This window comes from Euwallacea fornicatus, chromosome 23 (genome assembly GCF_040115645.1).
Source record: "Euwallacea fornicatus isolate EFF26 chromosome 23, ASM4011564v1, whole genome shotgun sequence".
NCBI classification, from domain to species: domain Eukaryota; kingdom Metazoa; phylum Arthropoda; class Insecta; order Coleoptera; family Curculionidae; genus Euwallacea; species Euwallacea fornicatus.
The window spans coordinates 1,092,218-1,110,743 of record NC_089563.1 but is presented as its reverse complement, the minus strand read 5'-3'; the positions used below and the strand labels follow the sequence as shown (position 1 = coordinate 1,110,743).

At 35.5% G+C, this 18,526-nt stretch overlaps 1 protein-coding gene across 2 annotated transcripts in view; it reads right to left on the bottom strand.

Annotated features, from left to right (window-relative positions):
* LOC136346525 (uncharacterized) overlaps nt 1–18,526 on the bottom strand; it is a 224,514-nt gene that overhangs the window by 14,589 nt on the left and 191,399 nt on the right. For both annotated transcript variants that reach the window (XM_066295745.1, XM_066295746.1), the window contains 5 exons: nt 13,038–13,328; nt 12,738–12,986; nt 8,972–9,150; nt 8,786–8,914; nt 6,933–7,242 (listed from right to left, as the gene is read on the bottom strand). In XM_066295745.1, the coding sequence (XP_066151842.1) occupies nt 6,933–7,242; nt 8,786–8,914; nt 8,972–9,150; nt 12,738–12,986; nt 13,038–13,328 (1,158 nt within the window). The remainder of the gene's footprint in view (nt 1–6,932; nt 7,243–8,785; nt 8,915–8,971; nt 9,151–12,737; nt 12,987–13,037; nt 13,329–18,526) is intronic.

Sequence of the window (18,526 nt, the reverse complement as noted above, 5' to 3'; positions counted from 1 at the left end):
TCGAAACCACCCCATTTGTGGTAAAGGTCGCTTCGTCGGTGAACAAAATCTCGTTTAAAAAGTTACCATTGTTTAGGTATTCTTCTTGCAGCCAATAGCAAAATTCTAATCTGTTTTCTTTATCTCCTGGTTCCAACGTATGGAAAAGTTTTGGCTTAAAAGCTTTTATTTTGCTTTGTCTCAGGCATCGTCTTATACTTTTTCTGGATATGTTAAGGTCCAAACCAGCCATTCTAACATTGTTTCGGGGATTGTCGTTAAAATATTGCAAAATTTGGTTGTTATTTAGAAAAAGTCTACAAAGCCCATTTTGCCTCGTTTTAAGCAAATTTTTGGAAACCGATCCAGTTTCATCGAAAATGTTCCGTATGCGTTGCGCAGTACTTCGACTTACCGGTCTATCTGGATGTCTGATGTTGAATTCTGCAGTCTGCCGCAGGTTCTGCTGCCGAGCGCACGTTGACGCCAACAATACGAACAATTTCTGTTTGTTCTGTTACACTTAAATTTTCCATTATTGTCATGATTAATAATTTAATTTGTTTTAAGCACGAACAAGTTCTGATATCGATGTTGATGTTTGTTGCGTTTGTTTGACAGTTAAACACTTCGCTTGTTCTCCATAGCGCACTATGAATTATTGAAAATAAATAAGTACTGAGGGGGCATTTTTGATTCTCCTACAAAATCGTTATTACTCAAAATTTTTCATTTAAATTTTGTACAAGGCCGTTTTGAGGGGTGGTCAGTCCAGTGGCGTGCACAGGTTTTTTCTTAAAAAATCGCTAATATGATTTATTAAAATTTAGCTCCTGGAAACTGTCATCGTAGGCCTTGAATTTTATGTCAACCAGGCCATTTTCGCTGAAAATGTGCAATTTATCAAGCTCTATAATTTAAAAAAATTCGAGCTAAACCGCACAATCAATAAACTTTTTACAGACTGACCCCAAAAACAAATGGGTCGCACTGTATAATAACAAAGGCGAGTTTTCAAGCAATTTTTCAATCGGTGCTTCAAGGCAATGTCACTGAGGTGCCGTGTTTCATGTGGAAGTTTTTTGTGAAATAAAAAGCTGTAATAATTCAATCTATCCCGCGTCCGGTTAGTTGAGCTATAAGGCAGGGAGAGATCGGAGTCCCCTTAGTGCAATAGCAATAGAAATTATTGTTTTGCACGTAACCCGCTTACAAACGAGTATATACATATGCAATTGGAAAAGTCTGTATTCTCAGGGAAAAATGCATCTTCATAATAGCTCATATAACCACCTTTGAACATGATTCTAAGTTTGAGCGGCGAACACCTCTGGGTGCGAGGAATGTCCCTAGAGTAACATTTTAGAACTAAAGTGTGAATGAAAATATACAAAAGTAACAAGCCACTCTCCTAACGTTTTATGGCGGAAAACCAAAGGTTCCAATAGGATGGTATAAAACCGAATGGTTGTATGTGGCAAACAATACTACTCATACATTCAGTCAAAAAGATGCTTTGGTCGCAGTGTTTGGTGCTCGTGTGGAATATCAGCGTACCAGATTTATCTTTTGTAATAATTGAAAATGTCTAGGTTGGTCAGTCTGCTCGTCTATCAATATTACGTTGGAAAGAAAATGGGAATATCGTTCCAATAGTGACATGATATTCCTACAAAATATTATCCTCCCCTCAATATCTGGATGTAAGACTTGAATTTTGAAAAGGCGGTATTTATGTTTTTTCAACAGTCTCCACACTGCCTGACGAAATACATCCATTTTTCCTGTTGGTCGAAACATATTGAAGGGTTATCATGAATTTAACGGGAAATTGAATTCGTGGCCGTTTTCCCCAAATAGAAACTCGTTTTCTTCAAATTTCAGTTTTTTGAAATGTTTCTGAAGGCTATTGGACCTTTTAAAATTTTGAAACGGCATATTGCTTGAACTTCAATTTGTGCAATTTCGCCTTAATTTAAACGATCTCGCATTTATTATGATTATGGAGACCTGTACGGTTAAGATCCAGAAACCGATGCCCTGTACACATAAGGTGATTTATTAACAATGGTATAACCCAAAGCTGGAAATTCTACACGTCAAATGGTGTCCATTGGAGAAAATACGCCTTATCTGAAAGTTGATAGTTTCGCATATACATAAAATTTCCGAGCAAATGGATAGGCCGGAATGGCCTGTGCAATTGGCCAGCTAGATCACTTGACCTGACCCCCATGGATTAATTTTTTATAAGGGTATGTAAAAAATAACGTATATAATATTCCTCCTACTACGGCTGATGATATGAGAATAAGACTTATAAATGCTTTTACCTCTATTACGCCGCAGATGCTAGAAAATTTCACGAGCTCTTTTGAAGGGAAAATTAGAATATGCATAAAAGAAAATCGTCACCGTGTAGAGCACCTGATATAAAATTTTAATCATAATTAGTTTTCTAGTTTTTGTTAATATTGAAACAAAGTATATAGATATTTTCTAAAAATGTAGGTTTTGCGAAAATAAGTAGAGCTAGCTATAGGAAACTTTAATGATATTCGGTAGACAAGTAAATTTGACATCTAATGGCAACACAACATACCATGCGTACCATTTAAAGTAAAAAAGTTATTAACAGTTAAAAGTTGGATAAATATAGAGCTATTTTTAGAACGCTCTGTACAATTTGCTGGTTTTTTGAAAATTGCAGTATAAAGCTTGGTCTATTCTTGGCTTCCTATTAAAATTTTGTTTCAAAAACTTAAATATGGGATGAAAGATTGGATGTTGAAAATTATCTTGCATTTTGACAAAAAGTGAATTATTTCAAAAACCGTTAGAATTAGATATCATAAACTTTAATTATACTTAATTTTATATTAAAAGTTGAATTTCGAAAACAATATAATATAGAATGGATCCCATTTAAAAAAATGCAAATTTGATCAATTACATGTGTTTAGGACTCTCTGTATACTTTAAAAATCATTTTACAACGTAGCCCTGGGTCGTCTGTACACATTCCAAAAAAGAAAAAGTTAAAAAATCTCGCGGCTTTATCAGGAAATTCCGATGCGTTATACGTGGCCCACCTTGTGTACAGGGTGTCGAATCTTAAAATTTTAGCAAATTTTTTGTTATTATTCTAAAAATATCTCAATTAGACACTTGAAAGTTTGTAAGGTAATGCTTTCACGTGTCCAAGAAAATGAAAATACATTTGGCTTGGTTCGCTTTTAATTTCCCGGATTATGAAATTTAAACATAGTGTTTGTTAAATATATTTCTTTTGAAAAAGGATCGAGATAAAATAAGAATATATAAATAATGGAAACATGATTGTTCTTTCAGATTTCGAACAAAATTTTATGTTGGACATACACTCAAAAAGTTATTAACTGTAAATTCTGTAAAAATTACTGTAAGTGGCACCTTTTATTAACAACATGGAAATTGCAAATCGTATGTTATTCGTCACGTAAAAAAACATAATTTTACAAGTTTTCAAGTGCCTAGATATTTTCAGAATAATGGCTAAAAAATTAACTGAAACTTTAACTTTCAACAATCCTGTACATACATATATGCGAAACTATCAACTTTCAGATAAGGCATATTTAGAATCTCGTATCATAGTATCTCCAGCTTTCGGTTGTTCCATTGTTAATGAATCATCCTGTATAGTAAAGAAAGTACCGGAACCGGAACGGATTCTCGCGGAACGCTTCACTGGACCCGAAACAGACCCGGAATTATTACTACCGACCGACACATATTGGCTACGATTTCGCAAATAGTATCCCAAAATAGAAATGCTTTCAGTTCTGATATTATGTACTTTAACTTTAGTTATTAACAGGACAGGGAGAGAGTCAAAGGCTTCATTAAGACCAGAGAACCAAACTTCTAGGTATTTTTTTAATTTCTCAGAGTAATTCTGAATATTTTTAGTCATATGTGAAACAACGACGAATATGGATCTGACGAAGTTTTGAAGATAAGATCGCATCAGTGAAGATTTAAATATAGTCTCGTAAATATTTCTGAATAGGGGCATAATAACTATATTGATCCGAAGGTTTGCATACTCCTCACACCATCTTCAGCCTTAAGCGCGGGGACGCTCATATTAATTAGTTTATAGAGAGAATAGACAATAACCTCACGGATGGCATTCAATACTCTCGTATTAATACCGAGGTGATCCCGGCGTGGTGAATTCCTTAGACCTTTCAGGATATCATTTAGCTCGTTGAATATTACTGGTATGAAACTAGACTTAGCGGAATTATTGGTCGCCAGCCCGACCTCCGAAGGTCGCACCGAAGGATATAATAAAAAGGGGAACTAGTTATTAAAGGGATGAAGGTCAGAAAAGTTTCCCAGTAATCGTGGGAAAAAAGTTTTGAATTCGTGAACAAGGAAGTTTGTTCGGGTCACAGGCTATAGTTCATCTAAATAATGAAGAAATTAGTCATTGGCATGGGCCACACAAAAAATACAGTAAAAAATGTCTAGGCGCCTGATAAACCGTCCAGTGGTTCAATACACCGAAAATGTTAAAATATCTTATTAATCGTACACTTCAATGTGCGTTTCATATGCAGTTTTTTTTTAATAGAGGGTTCCAACAAATGCTTATTTTTTTATTAGTACTTAGTCAAAAATTTATTTAGATACTTATAGGGCTTCCAAGTAAAAATCTATTTTTGCACGCACCTGATAACTTTCGATTATTTTAAGTCCTGAAATTTACGTACATGCAGCAATAAAATCTCTATTCAACATTTTCCCGAACACTTTGTAGTACTTCAAGGGTTATTTCATCTAATGCCACCACTATTCGGTGGCAACGATCTATTTAGAGGGGTAGGTTTACTTTTATAAATAACACCTTCTATAAATGACCCCCATAGCAAGTAGTCCAATGGTGTTAAATCTGGCGATCTAGGAGGCAATTCGAAGAAGCCGCTTCTGCCGATCCAACGTGCGGGAAATTTTTAATTTAAAAAATCACGTACGATGACTGTGTAAGATGGCGGGCTGCCATCCTGTTGAAAAGGTGCTTCATTCTTCGAGATCTGATCGTCATTTTTAATCATCTCCACGATGCAAAAGTAGAGGGAGTTAGGAAGCCCATTCAAGTAAGATTTACCTGTCGAGTAATTAGATAGAAAAAATTGGACCAACAATATTATTTCTCCAAAAGAAGAATGTGCATTCGTTAGAAAAGCATGTAGAATATAAAATAATGGAATTGTTTAAACTTCTTTTAACCATCTTCTTACCAAATAGTTTCCGGCGATTTGAATTATATTCATTGAGCTTTTGCACGAGATGAATCTTACAGGCATCGAATCGATGTTTCTCAAGATCTTCTGAAAACTATTATGTGGGAGTCTTGAAGTTGCATCTCATTTTCTATTGCTCAAAGTAAGCAGCAATTCAATGTGTCCCAAAAATTGCAAACTGTGCAGCTTCAATAAAAACAGTGTGTCAGTTTTCATGTTTTTTGTTGGCGACAGATCCAGTCTCCATGAATTGGGATATTAAATTTTTCAAATAGCAAATACTACCCAGTGACTCGGGCCATTTCGATGTTTTTTAAAATAAAGAGTATCAAGTTGAATCCTCTCTGTAGTGGTGTAAACCATGATTTGGATTTTTTGCTTTAAAATAGCGGGTAATAACAAATTAATAAATTTCACTCTCTACACTATTCTGCATAGTGGAAAATCCTAAGATCCATAATTTTCTTTTGCATTTTCATTCTCCGGCGAACTTATTATTAGTATTACGTTGTTTTTGCACGCAAAACTAAAAAAAAAATCATCATATTTATGAAGAAAACTGAAATGCCTTCAAAATGATGTGCCACTTAACTTCCTGTGCTGTTTAAGATTCTGAAAAGGGGCTCCACCCCGTGTAAGGGATGAACCTACATCCATGATTTCACGTTCAAAAGATGTCCCTTTTGAAAGTAAAATCGACCTGAGTTGGGGTTTTCCGGAAAAACCTGTTACATCGAAAATATTTCAGAGGGACTGTTGTAATTGCAACACACTGTAAATTATCTCATATGTGGACGCCTGGCGTCGGGGATAATTGAAGCCCATTGCGAAATGTTGATAAGGGAGTTAATATAGATTTTTGAATTTTGACTATTCGGGAACATTTTGAACCACTGTAATCGCAATGCAAGTTTTTTGTGCGACCTGCGTGATGACTAATTTCTTCAATATTCCTTATTGCGTTTTATATAGCCTTGTTCTCGTCGATGGAGTTTATTATGCATCAATTGTAAGCAAGTCACAGTTGTCGAAAGAGCTTTTCTCTATGTACAGCCTTGCAAATCCCCCACCGTTCCGAGTTGTGGCGATAACGGCAATCTGCCATCGACGTTTGGTCAGGAGGTCTTTTGAGAAACGTTTTCACCCCCTTTAGTAAACACATAATGCGACACTGGTTTTCATTAATGGGGAACTGAATTTCTGACAATTCAGGCTGAAAAGAGTCTTAATGATGTTCTATTAAAACCGCCAATCAGCATTATTAAATAACTGAAAAGTAACGTAAATTTTTAGAACAGTTCGTATAAGATAATTACTTAATTGAGCATGAATCTGAAATTGGAAAAATGTACTAAAATAAATCTAGCCATTTTCAAATGCGGCTCAGCACGACGTTTTTTTCTCGTAGATGTGTTTGCCTGGTTGCCTTAAATAAGGAACTAAGCGCATGCAAAAAACAAAAAAAAATTATTCAGTAGCGACTATATTTACATCGCACATACAAATTCCTCAAAACTGTGCGGAAGAGCCCTATTCAGTTACTGGGAAAAATTTTTAATGTTCGGTATGAAATTTCATCCCAGATTAGATCCTTTCATTATAACTAATAACCCCAAGACCAACTTCCATTGCACTTAGGGATAAAAATGAGCTTCAACTCACCTCTGGCTGTGTCAGCACCAGTATTAGGACATATGATCCAAACTTGGGACATACACAAGTTGAGGTGCGATCGTCGATAAATTCGGAAGAGCACGTATAAATATCCCAAGAATATGCAAAGGACGTCCTGTCTGAATATCCGCATCGCACTTCCCATCTCTCGTTGTTGCTGGCATTGATCAGATCTGTGCTGAACATGTGCTGGAAATCTATGGATATGGAGACTTCGTCGCTTTTGGATCGATTGGGGGAAATCGGGACAAAAGTCATTATTTTCGAGAAAAGTTGATATTGAACTTCGGATCCATCTCTGGAAAAAAATGTTCAATGATAATTTATTCATAGACTTCTATTCACAAAATCAACAATATTGCGATTTCCGGGAAAAGTGAGTTTTGATATTGGGGTTTAAGTACATATACACTGCTTATTCTAACTGGAAAGTCGGGAATAATGCGAGCAATTTTAAATATGCAGATTCAACAGACAGTTTCGCATCGGACTTGAGGCTGCATAAATATTTGATAAGGCCCCTAATATCCGGTCGAACTAAAGGCAATTTTATTCCGGATTGGGTTTAAAACCATTACTCTCTTTTCCGTCGTCCTTATTGGAACTATTGCGAGTATCCCGGCTTTGACTAAAATAAAGTATTTGGACTGTTTCTAAATTAAAAACGCAGGAGGAGCAATTTAAAAAAGGAGGAAAACTGAGCCACGTCTGAGTAAAAAAAAGTTAAATACGAGGTGAAATTCCTGTTGAAAATTCCTGCAAATTTTCAGCCAGCCTGGCTGAACTAAGGTATTTTTTTAGTACATTAGGGTGTAATGGATCGAAAGGAAGGGGATATAAATATCTTGCAGCAATGTTATTTTTCTTAAGGAAACCACCAGTAGGAGCCAACAGGGGCGTGAAGGAGGTTTGCAAATTAAAGTTAGAGAAATATTTTTTTCCTGTTGACAATCAATTTTGCACCTCAAAGCCATTTTCCTCACGTATTATGTGAATTATCATATAAACTCAAAACCATCTGCTCTACTTACGAGATAAAATATCGAACGTGGGAACTCATAAAATCAAGGCTTTACTGGTCATATTACACTGCAGGCGAGAAGCTCCGGAACAAAATACTGGAGCCACATAAAGATTATCTTAAATTCCGTCATCATTTACCTTATTTCACTAGATAATTCCAGGAGACCATTTTGTATGCAAATTGAACGGGATAAATAAAACTAATATACTTTGAGGGTCTTTTGTTGCCCCTTAGACGACCCTAAGGTAAAATTATGCTTTGGGGAAGTATCGCGTGGCTCTAGATTGTCTCCCATTGTTAACTTCTTAACAAATTATTATTAATAAATTTAAAAAATTCAAAAGCGGCATTAAATAGGATAAAGAAATTGTGTTTTAACGTTCCTAAAGTTGTTTACGTCACGGGTAGGGCCAAATGTTCGAGTTTTTTGAATCATAACGCGGGTCAAGTGACATCTCAAATTAAAAGTTTTTCAGAGCTACATTCAGTGGTGGATTGCGATTAAAAATCTATTGATTCGTTTTTGAGTACACCACTGAATGTAGTTTTGAAAGACCTTTAGTTTGAGGTGTCACTTGATTCATGGATCAATTTAAAAATATTGGGCGTTTTGCGTTACCGGTGACTTAACCAGCATTTGAAAAAAAATAAACAATCGTCAAAAGCTGATATTTCCGTTTCACTTACTGCTGCTTTTGAAATTTCGTAAAATAAGCATTTCTTAGAAAAGTAAGTGCTGATGACCAGGGAGGGGGGGGGGGGGGTGTTAATAGGAGCTAGAATCGCACGGTACTATGTAGAAGTGTTAAAGACTCACCGTGTCCTGAGGAAAGACTTCGGGGGGAAGTACTGGGTTAAGTTGCGATAGATTATTCCTGCGAATATATCTGAGTAGATCGGGTCTGGACGCTGAGCTGTGAGCTTTGCTGAAACCCAAGTTTGACCTCTAAAATAAAAAGAATAGTAATTATTCCCAATTTATATCACTTTTCATTATTATCACCCCAATTTTCGTCCCATTGCCGGAACATAAAGCGTTGTCTGACTAGAAGTTTCTTTTGCGACTGTAATGTCGAGGGTATTCAAAGACAGGTTAGAGGATTTAAACCCATCAATTTCCGCCCTATGCGATCCCGACTTCCTTAGCTGGTCGAATAAGATTTTCTGAAGCAAACTGATTTCCTGAAATGATTTTTCAAATTACGTTTTCCAAGCCAGATTTAGTGGCAACATAAACAAAGTAGCGGTTTCAGTGAAGAGTTTTGAACTAAGTTGTTACCGTTCAACTGCTATATTTACAAAAGGAGTTCGTCGTTTTATTGTATTCGTAAAACAGCTATAAGAAATCCGTGTTTAAGGAAAAATTTTATTATAAATTCATAGACATATACTTTTAGAGATACAGGGTGTCTAAATTTCGCTTATTCTGTCAAATTTCGAGCAAATTCTGGTATATTCATTTGTCTTTAAATCGCCAAATTAAACCTGCAGAGCGATTTTCCTTTCTGCTCAGCTCGCAAAAAGCAAGAAGCTCCTGCAGGAATAGATTACCGACGGCCAGTGCCACTCCATATCTCGGTAAGAGTCTAATGGTAAATCCGTTTACGTGGTCACTGTTAAACCGTCAGATCATCACGTAAATAACAGAGAATAATTGAAGGAAACGAGGAGGAAATAGGTTCCCAACGTAGCAATATCCAATCATATTGGTGGGTAACATCAGGAAAGAGTGATTAAAACAACAAGGGCAGCAGAGAAAGTCAGGAAGAAAAATTGGCATTATGAAGAAACGGATACTCTCGGGGAATAAGTGCAAAAAAAAGAAGAAACTGCTGAGGAAGGAAATAGAAAAGAGGAAGAAATATAAATTGAAGGACCAATGTAGCAAGTTAAAGTAAGACGTGTTTTACAGCAAATCATGTTGAAATATTTAAGATCCGGAAAACTTTTTGACTTGTTACCAGGGGAGAGGAAGAAATAACTGAACAGCCATTCCCCACTAGAGCCCTGTTTTATCAAATAAACCATTTTCAGTCCGCTACACATTCTTTTCTGTGGAAAAATTTTTAGAGATTAAAGGTTATGGTAAAACTCGCAGTAACATGCTGTGACTGGTCTAATCTTGTCGTAGTGACAAATACTAGTGATTTTTCGGAGCAGATATCGGATATTGTATGGCTTTTCTGTCTATAGAGAGTTTTGAAGAACTTACATTATTTATTCCGATTACAAATAAACTTATACGTTAATATAGTCGTTATTTAACAGGTTAGAAAAGTGTTTTCGTCAGCTGCCGCGTTCTGCTACGGAGACGATTACGATAAGGGAAAATGTGGTCACGTGGGTCCAACAAAATGATAAAAATATCAGCTCTTGCAAACTCATCGCTTCCACCTCTGCATTAATTCATCATAATAATTTTTTCTTGGATAAAAAGGGGCCACTCGTAACATTGAAAACTTTAACGTATAAAATATTATATGACATTAGGAGGGGCGCAGCGCACATGCGTAGCGTTTCCGTTATCGCAGTCCACCGTCAGGTAGCTGCCATTGCGTAACGATAGTAGTACATGTTAATTGACGTGTGGTGATTCAAAGTTAGCAAATAACGTTAACGGAAGTAGTTTCCTGCGGGTGTTGAACACCCCCTAATGGCCTTGCTAATGGACTGCACAGGAGCAGGAAACTGACACATTTCCACAAGATATGAGAATAAACTGTGCTAAGGATGGGTGAGTATGAAAAATCTGCGTGCCACCATCAGACCGATATTCGGAATGTCGTCGGTTTGTCTGCTAATTTGCGACAGAGAATAACTGTTCTTTTTCAAACACGAGCAGATTCACAGTCTGAACTGTCGAGTAACGGTGATAAAATAGCAGTTTGAAACAATCAGAGTCCACCTCTATTTTGCAGTTGAAGAATAGTGTGAATATCACCAATTTGTCGCGAACCTCAAAAGCCACTTAAAAAAAAATAAAGTAAATTTAATGTCCTGAACCTCGAAATCTAAAGTTCTATGTATACAGAGTGTTTCAGTTTTAACCCGCATAAGTTTAATAGTGTATTGAATGTCCAAACATAATGTCAGTTTGTTATATAAACTAACGTTTAGTAAGGTTTCCTCTAGCAAATGCAGGAAGTTTAAATTTAATTTAAGTAATTGAAAATGTTAAATTTCCTCGAAAAGGATTAGAGGTGCTTTAAGGAAATTGTAGAAAGTATTGATGGCTATAAACAACGTATATGTTTTACTGGAATTTTTTTTTCAGTGGCGTGGCTATCTCCATGCTTTGGGATATTTTTTCAGTAAACGTGGTGGACTACTGGTTTTTCTGAAAATAAAAATTATCCTTGAATTCCTCGTTCAAATCTGGAGAAATGCTTTCTTGATATTTTTTCGTCTGATCCACCATTTCCAAGTAAAAAATTATAATAATTTTAATGCCCGTACTAAATTAATAATTAGAACTTAATGGTACCAACACTTTACTGGAAGTTTTAAAAGAAAAGAAATACGATCTACCACATTTTTTTAAGCGTAGAGAGAAGTCTCGATATTTTTCTCTATAAGATATTTATATGTCAAAAGTTATTATTAAGTGGGTAACAATTTATGTACGTATTAAATTGATGTTAATATGTAAGTAAACTAAAAGTGTATTAAAATTTTTTTACTTGGAAACGATAGGTGGGAGGAAACATCCTCAGGAGAGACTATTTCTTCAGAATTGAACGAGGACTTCCAAAATAGCTTTTATTTTCAGAAAAGCCAGTAGCGCACCATTTTTTCCGTAAAAATATCTCTTAACATGGAGGTAAGCACGTCACTGGAAAAGCTAAAAAATATTTTTTTCCAGTAAAACAAATACGTTATTTATAGTTGTCAACACCTCCAAAATTACTTGAAAGAATTTCTAGTCTCTTTTGAAGAAATTTAATATTTAACATTTTTTAAATTAAATTTAAACCCCTTTTATTTGCCAAAGAAAGTTTCATTGGACGTTAATTTATATGGGAAATTGACATTATTTTTGGATCTTTAATGCGTTATTAAAGTTATGTGGGTTAAAGTCGAAACACACCGCACAACTTTGTTTTGAAATTTACCGCTAAAATGTTTTTTTTAAATGTGTTAAATTCATGTTCTAAAAAAAACACACGGTGTTCCAGCTATATTGTGTTTGTATAAGAGTGGTGACAATCCACTAATCAGCCTTGCAATTTATACTTCTAGGCTGCAGCAAACAGTAGTGAAATATCCAGTAAATTTGCATAGCTAATGATGTAAATATTCAACGGGCGGAAGAAACTTTAAATTACACTTAATGACGAACCTTAAAAACAGCTATTTAAGGAGTTTTGCTCTGCGATCCATGCCCTATAAAAAGCCCGCCTTCCAAACTAATGCTCTTTAGATAAACACATATTTTCCAGACGATCTACGTTTTAGACCCCATCCAATATTCCTTTATACCGAGCTTTCACCCCATTCTTTTGAATGAACGTCCTATAAATCCAGACTATTATCAGCAAAAACGGCGGATTTATTTAAAATTTATGCGAAGCCATGAGGACTGGTTGTTCACAATAATTCAAACTCTACCGGTTTTTGATTTTTACGTATAAATTGGACCAATTAAATAGTGCGATTCGAACAACAACCGGCGATTATTTTTATTGCTTCAATAATTGAAAAACGTCGTTTGGCACGAAATATTCAATTTTCTAAAATTGTTACAATAAAATGTGGCAAACAAAACGTACCTTGGGATGTACTAAAGCTTCAGAAGAAATGGATATTGAATCCAGAACTTTGATCACTGTGGAGGTCAAATTCTGAAGAGTGTGATTAGGGATTCGGAGTTGTTCCAGGAAAGTAGTAATTTCTTCTAATAGGGACAAAATTCGAGCTCCTTCACCGGGACGCAACTCCACCGATGAAGTATATCTCTGAAATCCCAGGAACAATTCTTCCAGACTTGTTTGGGGGTAACCTAATTTGATCTTTTCATACTGAAACAAAGGTATTTGCATAAATTCAATAAAAACTTGTTATTGAGTTACCTTATTGTAAATTTCTCCAAGAAACTTGCTGGTACACTGCGAAAAATCTGGAATGCCCCACTTGGGGTGTCTGCCATAGCTGAGCATGCATCTTCTGGAAACTATTCCAGAGTAGTCTTTCGGGCAATCCTGAATGCAGTCCGTGTCAGGTGCTGTTTCAGGCCAAGTGAGATCGTAAGTGATTTCTTCTGAACAAGTATGGACCCCTTCTCTGTCCAATACGTAGATTTGGATACTCTTTTCTGAGGATGTAGTACTGTCTTGGACTAAGCACGAGTACCGAACGTCTTTCTGGAGATAAGAAGTGTTTGCTGTAATGTGTGTTGGGTTGATTGTGATCAGAAAGTGTGCTTTAGAAGGATAAGAAGCTAATAAGATGCTAAATGGGAGTAAGTTTCTTTTTTCCTCGTTTTTAGTTGCATGTTGTGCAATAGTTTACGACTTTCAAAAGTTACTAATTGAACTAGAACATTCCTGATTTGAGTCCTCGCAATTTATGGGAATCAACCAACCAGATCAAGAAGAATAGATCACCACAAACAAATATTCCAAATTTCTTCTCGTAGAAAACAAATCTTTTATCGAGTTATAATAATGTAGTCTTATTCTCTTTACTGGCAATCCATGTTTATTTTTTATACAGGGCGTAAATAAAATAGGGAGATATATTTTAAACACTGATTTTATATTCGATTACATGAAGAAAAGTTGATATAAGAATGGACAAAAGCCTCTTAAGGGAGCTACGGCGCTTTGAAGGTGGCTCCCAATAAATGCGGAATGGCGTACGGAACCAGGGGGGAGCTATATTTACTTAACATATTCTTGTATTCTTTAACTTTTATGACATTTTGACATCGAGATGATTTTTCGCTTAAAATTACATAGGAAAGTTCCTTTTGATAAATTTCGGTAAGACGAACCGTTTAAGAGATGTACGGTTTTAAGGAAAACATTGGAAGATGAAAAGCTGAAATTGCGTAGTGAAATAGTTTAGAAAAATAAAAGTTTTTTTAATAGAAGTTCTGAAACGTTAAGAAAACTTAGAAAAATCAAGTTCAAAGTCAATTAAAAAAATAATTTAAAAAACTATCCAATTTCTGCCCTTGTAATGTTTCTTTTAAAGCGGCATATTTCTTAAATGGTTTGTCTTACGATCATTTATCGAGAGTAGTTTTTCCATGTAATTTTAGGCAATAAATCATATTTCGACGTAAAATTGTCATCAAAGTTAAAGAATACAAAAATATATTAGGGAAACGTAACTCCTCCCTTGGTACCCAACGGGATTCCTCATTTCTTGGGGCCACCTTCGGAGGGTCGTAGCTTTCTTAGGAGGCTTTTGCGGACCCACATTTATAATAACTTTTCTTCACATTTTCAAGTGTCAAATTAGTCCTTAAAATATATCACCCTATTTTACTCACACCCTGTATAACTGCCAAGCAGACAGCACTTCTTGACGTCCCTCAATTAATTTACAACTTTCGTAAAACCAAATAACAGAGGAAACAAAGTTAACGATACAGAAGGAAAACCTCAAGACATATACTGTGAGCAATAATCATTAACAATTCTTAGGTCTGGGCTATCTATTGTTTAAAATTTCGTGGGGTGATCCCTAATACCCACACCCACGTAAACCATTTAACTACCCATCTTGGATTACTTAATCCAATATACCTTCGCATTTGCGACCCGCATAATTTCGCTTATTTAGCTTATTTACGATGCTAATATCATAGAGAGGACAACTGGATTTGTCCGAGTTTCGTATTGCAGCTTTGATATCGAATTCACTATATTGAGTCGAGGATTTAAGCTTCTGGGACGTGTAAAGACTCGAGTAATCGACAAATCTGTCAATGCCCTTTTGGTTTTCGTGTATAATTAATTTCTTTATAGGGTATTTCGGAATTATGGTATCAAACTTTTAGAGATTATTCAATGCAACAATTAGAGCATTAGAATTACTGTCTGGAAATATCTTCCTAAGGCTTTTCGGCCTTATAATGCGTTAAAACAATTATGTACATATGTATGTAGGGTTACGCAACTAACCCTATGTTTTAGTTAGTACCTATTTTGTAAATATTCATTAATTTTAAGATAGCAATACCCTTTGAGACACGGCACTGGTAGGCATTGGCCAGAGCATGAGAATTTCCTATGCCATGCTTTGTCGATGTTGGAAATCCCCGCAATAAAACCGGGTCGGCATTGGAGCTGCATATAGTGGACTTTGTCGGTGCTGGGATTGCCCGCAATAGACCTTGTCGGTCCCACAGCTGCAGTTCCAATTCCCGGCTAAGATGCCACGGTTTGATGCGGCAAATGGTGCAGATGGCACCCTAGCGAAGGTACGCCCATGGTTTATCACCATGGGCGTTGGTACTTAAGATTGGACAAGGCATGGAGGGCTCTTTTCTTCTTGCCCTTGTTTTTGGGATACGGTCGGTCATTGTAACGCAGTCGTCGTGTCCGCGCTTATTACATTCATTAGTCTGTATATTCCTTGTTAATAAACGTAAACTTGTATACCTTCTCTCTGACCTGTGATTTTATTACAAAGATATAACCAACATCCTATATCTTAAGTAGCATCAAAAACACCCGATCCTACATGTATATGCAGAAATATATTTGTATAGCATAACATCTCAGTAACTGTTTAAAATGTCGTTTTTAAACTTGAGTGTGTCTATTTAAACGACGTACCTACAGTGACTCCCTAAAATATTCGAACAGTTGCAATCTTCTTTTGTGTATAGTAATAATAATAAAAAAATAAATAAAAATAAAAATAAAAAAGTAATAATAAAAATAAACAATTAGGAAATGAGACTTTGGTATTGGTTTTTGCTTACTAGCAATGCAAATATATACATTTAATATTCACTAACAATATCAAAAAATTTTTAAAAATAAAGAATAACACATAACTGGCATCGCAAAAATTTTTGTACACTAAAATTTCGAACACGTTAACAAACAACAAAGGAAGAATTATTAATATTTTGTATGTCCTCTTTGATTGTGTATATCGGTTTGTTCTTGTTTAGGCATGCACAAAACAATTTTTTTCATTAAATTAAGGTCAATTTTGCACCACTCCTCCATTAAAACTATTTTTTTGCTCATTTTTATTTGTTATTGAATGTTGTCTTAATGCAAATCCAACTGTTGCCGCACCTTCTCAATCGGATTAAAATCCAAAGAATGAGCTCGGGTTTCTAGAACTTTTGGACTGTTACAGAGCATCCATCCTTTAACAATCATCGCGTTGTGTTTGAGATCGTTATCTTGATAATTCTTAAATCAATTGAATTCCCATATCAGTGGCACTTATGAACACATTATTTTTTAAAATTTTTAAATAAATCATTTTGTCCATTGTTCAATCAATGACCACTAATTCCTCAACCTCTTTGGCCGAAATACAGGCCCAGGCCATTACTGATTCGCCACCGTGTTTCACAGTAGGATTTAAATTAGTTATTTTCAGTTCTTCGTTGGGTCTCCTTCATATCATTTATCGGCCATCAGACTACAAGTATGTTGAATTTTGAATCATCAGCTAAAATTACTTCCTTTCAATAGTTTTTCTGTTTTAAAATCATTTCCGATGCAAATTCTTTTCTAAAGTTTTTATTTTTGATATTAAGCCATGGGCTTTTTCCTGGGCACCCGACCATTGAAACCATTTGCTCTTATGCATCTTCCTATAGTTTCTGGAAACACTTTTTTCCAATTTGATTTTCCAGAGTTACTTTCAGTTTAAAGGCACTAATTCAGGGATTTTTCTTAAGACTCTTCATGATGTATCGCTCTTCTCGAGCGTTTATTAGTTTTGGACGTCCAGTTTGATTGATGGAAAGAATTGTGTCTTCAATTTTGTACCAGTGAATGAATAATGTCTGCAACTATGCTCTTACTCAAATTAAGTTTTTCGCCATTTTTCCTGTAGAATAACTTCTCAAAGTTGAAAATGATCAATTGCCGTAAATCGAAAGATATATTTGCCTCCTCTTTAACTCTACCCATTTTTGCCCCTCAAAAATGCGTACGAGTATTAGGAGCAACTTTCATAAGTACCATGGAACAATGTTAGAATATTAGCTCCAACACAAGACACTTTCGTATGGGAAAAACTACGATCTATTAAAAATCTTCGAATATTTTTGAGACACCAAAAATGACTTGTTTGTTAAGATATTTCAGTTTTTCTATATTTTAATATTAAATTATAAAAATATTCTTGCATTTTTAGTAAGTAAAAACTAATACGAGACTTGTACCAAAGCCCCGTTTCCTAATTGTTTATTTTTACTCTTACTATACACTAAAGAAGATCGTAAGTTCAAGCGTCCGAATACTTTAAGGAGTCACTGTACATAGTTACTGCCAGTTTGGATAAACATTTTTGATAATCCTTTTGAACGACTTCAAATGCCGCAGTAATTCGTACAATCTGATATTGCTCCGTTTCTGCTGACATTTCATAAACCAGTGACTTTACATGTCCCCACAGAAAGAAATCTAAAGACGTTAGATCGGGAGACCCAAGGGGCCACGGAAATAGACCACCTCTGCCGATTCAATGTTGTCTGAACTGAAGATCCAAAAACTGACAGCTTTGTATAGAAAAGTGTGCAGATGCACCATCCTGTTGCAACCGTATTTGCTGTCGAACGTTTAATGGGACATTTTCAAGAAGTTCTGTCATGAAAATAAGTAAAATAAATCAATAAAACACATTTTTGCACGTAACTGTCTTAAGGCATCATAAAGCTGTAGCGTCTTAGGGAGACATTTCTGGATAGCGGTTCGTATACTCAAATGGGTTCTAGTGTTACACTGAATAATCCTTATAAATTTGATCCTGTAATTGTGAATCACCCTGTCGGTTTAGGTCTAACTTAGGCTCTTCGTCAACTAATCTTAAACTGGACGTAGAGTAAGTTATTCCTTAAATTCATGGCTGTTTATGTTTAAATTCAGTCAAGACCGCAATCTCACATTTTTTAAAAAAATTTAGTTAATCTGAGAAAATGTCTAGTTATGTTTGTTATGCTTAATTTAAGCTTAAATAGTTAATCGGATTTCTCTAAGGCAGTCGTAGTATAAAATAATTTCTCGAAATAATTGTGGTTAAAATAATAAATTATTGTCACAAAATCGATAAACTATAATTAAAACAGGGAAGGTTGTTGATCAATTTTTGACGAAACAGTGTCTTTGACACTGCAAACCAAGAGTGGTCCGAACGGAATATCTAGTCCAACATCACCTAGGCTGGCACTTTGTGGAAGCCTCATATTTCGACCACAGGAAGGGTCAATAAAGTAGTGGTCGAACCGCACTACACAAACGTAGTCCTCAACCTCAGTTTATATTTGGTCGCTCCAATTGGAACTCACAGGACGTTTACGATAAATACAGGTTATAGCTTTGGGGGGACTTAACTAAACATTAAAACTATTGACAAA